Source organism: Saccostrea cucullata, unplaced genomic scaffold (assembly GCF_032062105.1).
Source record: "Saccostrea cucullata isolate Sc308-1 unplaced genomic scaffold, CSIRO_AGI_Scuc_v1 ctg1860, whole genome shotgun sequence".
Lineage (NCBI taxonomy): Eukaryota > Metazoa > Mollusca > Bivalvia > Ostreida > Ostreidae > Saccostrea > Saccostrea cuccullata.
The window spans coordinates 259,658-272,368 of NW_026929161.1; the positions used below are offsets into that span (position 1 = coordinate 259,658).

The 12,711-nt window shown below is 29.6% G+C and overlaps 1 protein-coding gene across 2 annotated transcripts; it reads left to right on the plus strand.

Annotated features, from left to right (window-relative positions):
* The first annotated feature begins 2,412 nt into the window (after nt 1-2,412).
* LOC134279940 (brain-specific homeobox protein homolog) lies at nt 2,413-12,435 on the plus strand. Of its 2 annotated transcripts, none has more exons than XM_062762347.1 (4): nt 2,413-2,462; nt 3,872-4,141; nt 9,609-9,793; nt 11,336-12,435. In XM_062762347.1, exons 2-4 carry the CDS (start codon nt 3,895-3,897, stop codon nt 11,630-11,632), a joined length of 729 nt encoding a protein of 242 aa, XP_062618331.1. In that variant the 5' UTR covers nt 2,413-2,462; nt 3,872-3,894; the 3' UTR covers nt 11,633-12,435. The 2 variants fall into 2 exon arrangements, with proteins under 2 accessions (XP_062618331.1, XP_062618330.1); XM_062762346.1 differs by lacking the exon at nt 2,413-2,462 and adding an exon at nt 3,302-3,372.
* Nucleotides 12,436-12,711: the final 276 nt, after the last annotated feature.

The window sequence follows — 12,711 nt, forward strand, 5'->3', positions numbered from 1 at the left end:
TGCATGATATTTTCAAAATAAAAAAAATGTAAGGAAAATGAATAAATAATTAATTAAATACTACCATGAAATAAATAAAGTTTTATGGTTTCCAGAAAAAATACCCCCCCCCTTCAATATTGCTGAAAATGGGAAAATAGTGATATACGAATGATATACGTAAACAACAGTTTTATTATTCACATGACATGCCAAAGTTTAAAGCAGATTACTTTAATTTTGACGTGGTAACTTATATCTTATATTGACGAAAATCTTATATCTGTACAAGTTTTGCCATTCCGCCCCAATGCAAAGGGGAATTTTACAATTCAATATATGTACATTTTTACTGTTACATGTATAGCGATTTATATTTTTCATAACATCTTGTTTTTACATTTTAATTTATCCTTCCAAAGACAGGTACCAATTTTATTTAATTCTTAAAAATTTTTAAGATTATTTTTTTTTCAAATTTACAAGACTGGGTACATGTACTGATTTCATTTGATTTTTTAGCATAGATAAGAAAAAAAAATATGTCAGAAGCCGGCGTTCCTGAAAGTAACCTTTACAAGGAAATCTTGTTTTATAGCAGAGTATAAGCTTATAGAAATAGAATAATCCTGATAGAACTACTTTTAACTTTGTCCACATTGAATAATTATCCGACACCGTGTGGTATACAAATACAAAGATAATCAAAAGTGCAATTTTGCTATCAAAAATAACTTTTTTAAATTCTCTGATTCACAATGTCTTGTCACAGGTTTGCTGTTGCGGAAACAGACCTTAGTGTCTGCATTTCCGGTTCATATCGAGCATTGCTTCCGTTTTTGTGTCCTTACTAAATTTGACCATTGTAGAAAATCCAAAAGTAATTTATTGCTGACACGCTCAATTTTTCATCCCGATAATTAGTAATAAGAATTTTTCGTTCATTATCAAGAGAGAAATAATCCTGTCACGTAGATGGATAAACGGAAGCTAAATGTTCATTATAAAGGTTAAAATCGGCTCATATGGCTGTGCCGGATTTTTACGCGAGCTTAATCTGTTTTCCTTCAGAAATCAGTTACTCATTTGCCTAAATTAGTCGCAGTGGGTATTAAATATCCTCGAACGCACCTAATACACAAACGAAATCATTTGTTATATTAATTGGCAAAATATCGACATCAACTGAATTTATCTAATTTTGGTGAAGATTTTACATCGTTTATTATAAGAATTATGGCAAATCAGCGAAGTCCCAGACGACACTCTCCTAGCACGCTATCCTTAATTGGCCAAAGAAAAAGCATCGCCTATATGACATGAATAACTTACGCAGAGAAAAATGGCCTTAAGTAATTGCATTACACCGAGAGCTCGTTTCTGTCAATAATTATTCTGTAAACGAAGTGTTCACCTGTCTACGGGAAAATTTGGATAATTTTTCCTGGTTGGAGCAAAAGCGAAATATTTTTCGAGGGTTACAAAAGTCGAAATTCAACTGTTAATTGTTTTTCTGTGGGTGCCTTTTTGTTATCAATGTTTTTAATAAAAATGAGAGAGAGAGAGAGAGAGAGAGAGAGAGAGAGAGAGAGAGAGAGAGAGAAAGAAAGAGAGAGAGAGAGAGAATGTTTTCCAATAACCCGGTAGAACAGTTGTTCCCTTACAAAATCAAATAAAAATTAAAATTATGTAACTAGTTTAAATACATTACATAATGTAATTTTATTTTTTAAATTAAAAAATATGTGATTAAACATTAAGTTAAAAAAGTGTTAAAACATATTCAAATGAATTACGGATGGCAAGGTATAAAATGTTTTTGGACATTCTTTAACGAAATTGTTTCTTAAAAGCATGAAATTATTCCTCCATATGGATAAGTAATTCAAAATCATTTTTCTATGAAATTAAGTTAAGCAATTTTCCATATGTAGTTTAATAATGCAAAATAACTCTTTTATACGGTCTATTAGTCTTTACAGGCAGTTTAATATTGCGATGTTACCAGGCGTATAATTGTCAAAGAAAACATTGCTCCCTTCAAGCCCAAGTTTATACACATGAAAAATTCAAATCTAACAGAACTTTTTCGCAGACTAAGCTCCACTAGGCATTAATTTGAAATTTTCGCATTTAACACTTCAAATATTATGGTGTAAACTTTGAGAAATATGGATTGTTTTCCTTAAAAGAACAGCTGTTGATTAGGAAGATCAAGTGAAAAATCAAATTACAATAGAATCGTTTAAACATTTCCGCACTTGACGCTCATTGCTGAAATAATGCACAACGCCGACAGATGTAGTGGAATATTTCCCTCTATTCCATGATTAGGGATAAATCAAGTTCTTTTCCTATTCCCCGAATTTAAATCTTATTCTGGTATATTTAGCCAAAATAGTTCTGATTGTGCCATAATATAATATAACAGATTGCATGTTACATCCGATGCTTTAGTGGGTGCTTACTTTACTTCAATTTTTGTAAGTTTTATTAATTTTTGTCTTTTTTATAATATAAAAATCAAATTAATGGTATAAATACTACATTTACATGTTATGGTATTTTTATAGCGTGATAAATTGATTATTCTACACCTGTCCAAACATATTAGGATAAGATTCGCTTGAACAAAATAAAGTAAACTGACATAAAAAAAATTACCGTACCATATTGTACGTAGAGATATATTTTCTTGAAAATAAAATTTGTTGCCCCGGGTAAGCGAGAATGTTTGTGAATCATTTCAGACTAAAAATGCCAATTTTTCTGTCTCTCTTCTATGTAATTAGAGAAAACAGTCATGTAATTTTTACATTTTCTGGGTGGTAGTAAAATTTCCATGCAACTTTTTCTTTACTTACTATGATTTAAATTACAACTTGACAAAATTCTGTGTCTTTGCATGATTGAAGCTCTGAGCAAAGTGGTGATACAATGCCATTTTCCTTCGATGGTACAGTAGTAATTAACACACTTCACACCAACATACGGTTTACTGATAAAGAAGTTAAAAGGCCAAAAATATAAACATTAATAAGAGAAAAAAAAATGATTGCCAACTCTATTTATTAAATATTTTTTTAACATGGGAAGTTGAAAAAATGCAATTCCACATAATGACACTAAATTTTTTCATTTATATATAAATCGGTATTTCTATTTGGAGTTTGTTATGAATTTAATTTCATATTTCATGTCAGTTTGTCAGTACTAGGCAAATTTCCTTGATTTGGGGTGTTTAATATCATGGTATTGTTTTATTTGGATATGATACCGCGTCACGTGACGACATAAGCCAATCATAAATAGATAAAAGAGTGACACATCTATAGATTTATTAAATGATACTTCTATTTCTAATATTTTATTATCCATTTTCTGCCAGAAAAGGTAATATATGGTGATTTTTGTGCATCTTAAATGTCTTGAATTTCAAAATTTTGAATTAGATTATGCATTGATCATTGAATTTAAAGATTATTCAATTCTATTTAGAATGATTTAATAAACTTGTTTTAGAACAATTATTTGTGATTGATTTTATCGAAAATTAAATTGCAAGATTCTAATGAATTTAATATTGTAATATGTGAGAAAAAAAAACGGTTAGAAAGAATGATAAAATTATATATATAGAATTTATACGAGATTTAACATCTCCCTCGCGAAGATTAATTCTATCCATTTTCAAATTTTGCCTAATCAAAGAAAGCTTTGACAGCGTCTTGGCTATTGGCTGATTGCTATTTTGTCGCCTCCTCTTGCCAGCTTTAGCAATGCAAAAATCTAATCATCGAACCAAAAAGGGGAGAACAAAATTTCTCCTCGTCTATATTTGCTTGATATCTTATTATTGAATGATTTTAGATGATTTCTATGTTGATTTCAGATCCTAAATTTCAAATACATAAAATGCAGTTCTCAGAAGGGCAAGGAACCAGACCAACGTCTTTCTTTATTGATGATATTCTACTGAATAAACCAAAACCAGCATTCCGGGATTTGCCATCTCTACCCGTCAGACCAACTGTCACGGATTTTCCAGGTTATCCCTATTTTCCGGGTATCTTCTACCCACACCAAGTTCTGCAACAGACGCAAAGCTTCTTACATAAGCACCCAGAGCACGGCCATCCATTTTTGATGCCAACCGTTGCGGGTGAGTACTTTTAATTTTTTATATAAGGTTGTGTTCGATTTGATCAAATTTCTACAAGAAATTTATAAAAGAAACACAATTCAAATAATTGATATAGAATTTAATTTATTTAGAACTTTGTTAAACAAACACATATTTACTATCAAATTTAGAAAAATTAAAGCCTTTTAAAAAATACTCAAATTTTGATTCTTCTGATGAAAATACAAATACTACATTAAAAGAAATAATTGCAATATTTCTATTCTAATTTCTCGGATCGTGCCAAGATTTGTCAAATAAAAAAAAGGTCGTTTTCAACTAGGAGCATTTAAAAATATATACATGTATAAGGTATATAATCACTTAGAATTAAAATAATTTTAAAGACCTATTTTTAGACAATTGTTGACTGTTGGAATGTATTTAAAACTTCTTCGTGACTTACATATTGATACATCCAAATTTTGGACAAATTATTCATTTCAGTAATTTTAACTAAAATCTTCCTGTATTTTTACAGGTACATTTCAAACAAATAAAAAATGAAATAAATAAGTACAAAAGACTTTAAATCATATAATGCGAATTTGAATGAGTTTTGAAACGAATCTATAAGTGTTTTATAATTAATTTTCAACGAAACTTAATACAAATAAATAATTATGTGAAATTCCTAGCAATGCAAATGCTTTGCCTTTTTGCTACTTACTTCAGTAGAAAATTGAACGGAAGCAATCTGTTGAAAATACTTGATATACACTTAATTCGAATGACATAATTATTAACGAGTAGATCAGTGAATGAATGATATTGACCTACTTATTTTAACAAACTAAGCTTTTTTCAAGAATCCCTCGAGAAAAAAATGACCATATCAGATGAAACAATGAACAATTATAAAAAAACTCCGGAAGTTCTCTTAATGATTCAAAATTCATCAACTGTTATCCTAGTCAGCAGGAAATAATGAAACTCCTTTTATATAGTGTCAACATTTTTTGGCCACACTATATACATGTAGCTATACATGACTTTAATTATTGGCCTATACGAGGAAAATTGCACATTGGAAAAACAAAACTTCAAGGAGAGAGAGAGAGAGAGAGAGAGAGAGAGAGAGAGAGAGAGAGTGAGAGAGAGAGAGAGAGAATTATTAGTGAAAGATTCCATTACTTTCTCTTGGATAAATGCAAAAACAACATAACTTCTTTACCAAAGATTCAATTTACAATTTTAACCTTTATGTAAAAAAATGAATGGTATTGTAATTTACCATTTTACTATTTTTAAATCCAAGTTGAATTTTTCATGTTCTCACTAAGAATTAAGAAAAAGAAATTAGTAAATGTCGGTATAAATGAAGAGATAATTAAATAAAAAGTTGATAACTGTTGTTTTTTAGAACATTTAATTAAATTACTTGATCTTGCACTCAGGAGCAAACATAAACCTTCCAGAATATATCTTTGTTTGATACTTTTGAAAACAATCTGGAATGCCAATTATTGAATGAAATGAAAAATAAATAACCATAGAAATGATGTTATGTATGCAGTTCTCCAATCAAATTGCAGGCTATATACAATCACTTGAAAATTTCTTATGTAAGTATTTAAAAACTCAGTTAAATTTACCCAAACAATTTTATTTCAATTTCTATTTAATTTCAAACATTCTGCTATACAACATGAACAACAACCAAAAGATATCATCAACTTAAAACAAAAATTGTTTAAAGAACACAGACTTGTGTGCATAAATATATATTATTACATAAATAAAAGGAATAGAATACGTCCATTTTAAAACAGATATTTTTTTTCCCGATATTTTTTTTTTAAATTTTGCGTCGAGAAGTCTCCTGTTAGAATTTGCATTTTTTTTCTCAAATACAGGAATAAAGTTTGGGTGTGTCAGACCCCTTTTTTGTCGTTACTGCAAATAGCACAAGTAACAGAGTCTAACTGAGCATTTAATTCTTTAAATGTGAAAATGTTTTACAGTGATGTCTCTGCTTTCCCCATCCCTTACAACGGGCCTCCAAATTAATTTTTTCTGTCGCAATTAGCACAAAATTCGTGAGGCGGATTTGTGACAGGATATATAAACTCATATTATATGAAGTAAAAATATAATCTCCTCTGATTTGGGGCTATTCTTTTAATCCATAAAATGACAAAAGGAAATAATCAAATGAACAGGACAAAAATATTTCCCTGCGACTTCCATAAACTGTTCAATGCACACGGTATTTGATTATTTTTTAAGGGGGGGCTGTAGCATATAAAACTGATTCCACGAACCACGAACAAAAATAACCAGAAAATGAAGAAGAAGAAGAAAAAAAAGAAATTTAAAAAAAACCTGCCAGAAATAAAAATTTGCATTGTTTCAGTACGTTTTCATATTTAACATAAATTTTGCGGCCAGTTCCTTCTTCCCCTCTGTTATTATATATCTATTTTTTTTTTAAATATTTTTATGGGTGAATCTTGTAGTAATTGAATATTAATTATGTGCTTGATAACTGCGACCTAGTTAATGTCTTTCACATGGCCTTTAAAGATGAAGAAAACATACGGACTTCTTAATTACATTTTACTAGACAATATTAAACATGATTCATTAGTTAAGTATTACAGTATTATTTCAATTAAGATAAGTGAAGTATGGGATTTACAGGTATATTACTTTATGTACATTAGCATTAAAAATCTAATATAGGGATTACCTCCCTTCCTTTGTACACCTGCCGACGATCTTGAAAAAAGGGGGGTCGCAGTTTGTATTTAAATAAAATCCGGATATTCAATTTTTTACCATCATTTATGCATTTTAAAATAATTTGACAGACAACGGTGCAAAAAAGTGTTCAGAGCTATTATTTTTCCACATAAAAAGGAAAAATAAAATATAAAACATTTCATTACCGTCCGCATTTCAATCGGCTCGAAAATATTGTTGATATCGACAAATTTTTAACCACGCCAAACATGACAAGGTTTTTCAAAAAGCATTTTGTGGCATAATATGTTAACAATATTTTGCTGCAAGTAACAAATCTAAGGAAATGACACGTCTTTTACAAAATAATGATAAAAAAATATAACCCCCTTTACAAGGGGAAAAAATACATGTACATAAAAATACAGAAATACTTCATGAAAGAAGGTAAAAATCTCTTATTAAAATCAGAACCGGTGTTTATCAACAAAATTTACCACACCATTATGTAGTTTGAGGTTAAATCAAGATAATTTTTCCTTAGAATTTTTCACATCGACGATCCACAAACGGAGTTATCTTTCTTTTAACATCTGAATTAATCGCGCCGCTTTTGAAATTGGTTATCTTAAAGATGTAATAGAGTGAACAGATTCGAAGGGGAGTGAAAGCCCTGTTAATACAATTATCACAGATGATTATGTGATTACTGAAAAGGGTGTCTAGAATTACCTAATACGCTTTGAAAATATGATACGGATATTCGAAGCATATACCCGATAGATATGGTATCCTGTATCGCATAAAAGGGGGTTGATAAAATGCCCAAGTAGGAAGCATAATTATCCGGTATAGTGAAACAAATAGCACACGTGTTTTGTATTTGGTAAACCAAATTGCTATTAAAGAGAACTTAGATATCATCTTGCACATGCAATTGTTGCAGCCATTTAGAACCACCCGGTTAAGTAAAATTCTGTATTGGTCGGAATAACCAAAAAAGTAAAAAAAAAACCAAAAAAAACAAAACAAAACAAAACAAAAACATAAAACAAAAAATCAAAAACAAAAAAAAAAAAAAAAAAAAAAAAAAACAAAAAAAAAAAAAAAAAAAAAAAGAACCTTCACTTTCCCTGAAAACAAATCATTTCTGTTATTTTCTATAAAATTCTTATTTTCAATGTTAAAAATTATTCGCCACAGGAGTGATAAACCGAGAAACCAAAACACTCACCACAGGAGAAGGGCCTAATTAGATTGTACAAACTTGCAAAAGCCTGTAAAGAGCTTGAATCTTAAAGTTAAAATTGCAATAGAAAATAACAATAACTTGCAACAATTCAGTCAGTAGACTTTTTTGATGTTTACAAAATTGCGTTTCATCTTATTCATGGTTTACGAAGAATGGCTTCAGTTTTCTTCAGAATCCGCGAGATTCCGGAAGCTTTGCGGTTCCCAGGCGCCGTGCCTTTATGGTTTTCCCTTAGCTTCATGTATGCCCCTGTAACAAGTAAATTTGGTAAATATAAAATAATCAAAGATATATTATAAAAGACATACTGGCTCGATTCTTCTTATTTTGATTTATTATGTGTTTAGTTACTCTGCATTCATCAATTAATTCTTCCTTAATTTTGGAATTGTATTTCCTTATTAATGCTTGTTGTGAAAGTCATTTATAGAATTAGTTATTTTAGATAAATGGATAATATGATTTTTAATATTGATGCGTAATAATGGAATAGAAACATCATTGCATGTTTTAAATCACATTTCCAGCTGTTTTCACAACAGATGCTAATATCCTGAGATTTCAATCATAATTTTCCTCGTAATTAATTGAATAATAAAATTAGAACAAGTATAATTATTAAAAACAATTTCAAATATCATTATTTGTTTGAAATATTTGACAATATTATCAACAGTTATTTTATTTCTACGTCTACTTGCCTTTACAACCAAAATCAAACAAGAGCATAAAAATGGTCATTTTTTGAAATATGCAATAAATTAGAACAAGTATAGTTATATATTAAAAACAATTTCAAATATTATTATTTGTTCGAAATATTTGACTATATTATTATCAGTTATGTTATTTCTACGTCTACTTGCCTTTACAACCAAAATCAAACAAGAACATTTTTTTGAAATGTGCAATAAATAACAGCGAATGAATCAAAAACACAATATAAAACATGTACAAAGTAATACAAAGTTATAAACATCAACATCCAGAGTTAAGAGACAATAAATTAAGCATGTACTCGAAAGCAGCAATGAGTTACATCAAATTACTAGGTACAATTATGGTACGATTGACGGGATTTTATGGTTTAAAAAATAAATAATAAAGTGCCATTTTTCTATTTCTACTACAGATGCAAACATGGTTTTGTGTAGTCAGTTTATCATTGCTGTACTGTAGATCCACAAACTAGGGCGTATCATAAATATGATAACATGAACCAGCGAACTAGTGAAACTGGATTTCTATATACCGCGTATTTTGCTTTTAACGTGTCATATTTTTCTTATTCAGTGATGGTCTATTCATATTGAATCGTGAAATTAACCCTTAAAAGTGTTACACAAAATGTTTTGAGGCCTTACTAAAAAATTAATGACAAGAAGAATTGTTCTCAAATTAAATAATAAAAAATAAAAAATAACAGAGTTAGAAAATCTGTCTTAAATGTCAAGCGAGAGTCAAATCTCGATTATTTTGGCTAACAAGATTTCCATATATTTTTTAAAGGTTTTCCAATAGCTCCCATATATCAACACGACAGCCCAGGCAAGCATTGTAGGCGACGAAAAGCAAGAACAGTCTTTAGTGATCAGCAGTTAAATGGTCTGGAGAAAAGATTCGAAGCCCAGAGATATCTATCTACCCCCGAGAGAGTGGAACTGGCCAATCAGCTTAGTTTATCCGAAACACAGGTTAGCTGGTTTTTGCTAAAATTGTACATATCAAATAAGACACTTACAAAGAGATGAGTATTGTCATTTATTAAAAGACGGTATAAATATGAACAATTTAACAAACAAGAAGGGGGGCCAGATTCACAAGCTCTGATAATCAGTTTCGTAAAAATGATAATGTCTGAGCCCTCAAAAATGACTAAAAAAGTACCTGTAAAACAAGACAATCAAAAAACATTATAAGAAAAAAATGGCACATCAAAACAAGTGTGAAAACGGAAATATACATGCATGTGTGGGATAAAAATGTATTGCAAATTACATGCTAAAAGCGTTGCCAAAAAAGTAATTTTAATTCCGTACATATGCTTAAAACTTCCTTACCCAAACATTCAACATTATTATTTTTTCTTAATTTAACTATAATTTTCTATGTATTGACACTCTAGTACTTTGATATTTCTTTGTTAATTGCTTGGGAAGTTTGTCTTGAAGTTGAACGGAAATCCTTCCCCATCTTCATATCAATTTTGAGAACTGGAAACTATTTTTTAATACACAAGGAAATGCTTAAGAACAATCAATTTTAAATGTGACATCTTGGATATTATGTACTAAAAAAAACATTCTGTTCTGAAGGGAAAAACTATTTTTCATTTGCTCAGGGAATGTCTAAGACTTTGTGATTTACCATTTTTTGATTAGAGCCATTGCAATTATCTACTAATACATCTTGAAAGCTTTCTACTTTTCTACATTTTCATATTATAACTTATCTCTATTAAAGCACGATATTTTATTTTCTACAGTCTTCAAAAACGCAGAAAAAAAAACACTCAGTAAATAAAAAAGTGAGAAACAGTGAAATCTAAATGTTAACACAAAAAATCCGAAATTAATATTCTAAGTTTGATATGAGGTGTTATTCTCCGTATGGTTTAAAATAATTATGTTCACGCATTCTATTTTTTAAACACTCACAAAAAAGGGGAACCATTTCAAATAACGATTAATTATAAGAGCATTTCTAGAGGATTATGAGCAAAAATGTTACCAAGAGCAAAGAAGCTGTCACGAACTGCGTATTCAGAAGGTTTTAATTCATCAACACTTCGTTAATGCGATGACAGAATTCAAATTATTGGCTGTTGCTATTCATGTTTTTATAAAAAAAAATATGGGAATTATTTCGTTATTAGTGCGGTATTAAGATAAAACTTGATATCATAATTGACAGATATTACTTCACTGACGTTTGGAAAGTAACACTAATATATAATATATATAAGGATTGATATAGAAGAACATTAAGTTCTCATAAGCTTTAATCTTACATATGAGGTAAAAAATGAATATCATATAATTAAGTTTTTATTAACTTCTTATACGCAGGATTTTAGCCAGTAAAAAAAATGTATGAACTTTTATGAGCGACCAAAATGAGATGAATAAAACTTCTTACGTCAACACGAATACGTAAAACAAAAATGTTTAAAGAACGTAAAAACCATTTCTCGGAAAAAGATATTAAAGACTATGACTTTTTTCTCATTGTTATAGGTAAAAACATGGTTTCAAAACAGACGAATGAAACATAAAAAGCTACAGAAGAAACCAAATGAAGATGGTGAAGACACGAATGCAGATGACTCAAAAGAAATCGGATCTGACGATGAAGAGTCACGTGACAGTTTTACTTCCGGTAATGTTTCAGACAAAGCACAGTGTTCCTTAGCAAGGGATTTAGAAAACAAGCACTCGACGCCCTCTATCTATAAACCTTACCAACTTGAATCAGAAGACGTACATGAAGATGAAATTGACGTTGTAGATAGTGAAAATGAGGGCGAAATTTGATATTTACATGTGTTTGCTGAAATGAACCATCGTGTCATTTTTGCGATGTAAAACTGGTGCTGAAATGTTTTTGTCACACATAAAAATACCCTACAGTATACATTTTAACATACGGAACTATCCAATCGATACCATTGAATATTACTTGTATGCCATAACTTCTAGTTATACTATTATTACCAGAGAATCAGGGATTTTGAGTTTATAAAGTAAAGCTAAGTCCATTTTCCGACAATAGCTTCATACATGTATATTTTCTATTGGTAGCATATGATACCTTATTTCTTAGCGTAGTGCTGGAACTTTTCGTTTGAAATCCAAGTCGATGGAAAAGAAAATAGGGTAAACTTTTCTTTTCTCGTATAACTAGTCTGTAGTTGATTCACAGTGCTTGTATTTTATCTTGTTTTCTTTAAATTATTCCAAGGAGTTTGTGCTTTGAATCTTTTACGTCCAAGCCCATTTTAATAAAACGAGAGCTCTTTTTTATGACACAATGGCCAAATATTTCTAATACTAGTATTGTTACTTTTAAGAAATGTGCGTTTTGCACTTTCAATTTATGTTTTTGTTGTCAATGTTTGTAGTCATCTCATGTTTATTATTTTTAAAACATATATTATCCGATTCATTGATATTTTACATGTAAAGAATTGTTATAAATACTTATGACTAAAGCTGTTTTGTAGTATGTGTCAGTGTGCATGAAATATATCCAAAAGGCCTCTATACATTGCTAAGTTTTTCTCATCATTTTATGATAAACACTTCAATATATTATTGATAATAAAATTAAAAATTTTTATTGCTTTTTTCCCTTCTTTTTCCCCCTGAAGTAAATTTTACCATAACCAGTAAAAACGACTTTCAAAAATAAAAAAGAAAATAGGCGACAACGCCTTTTTTATTATTTTAATTAATTATTCTAACTATTGATAACCAGTGATGAAATTTATCTTACTATTGATTAAAAACAAAAATTAGAATTTGTACAAATGTATTGAAATTAGGCATCTGCTTTAGCCAGTCGTAAGAAGCCTATCTTTCAAAGAAAAAGAATATAGTTTGTAAAGAAATGG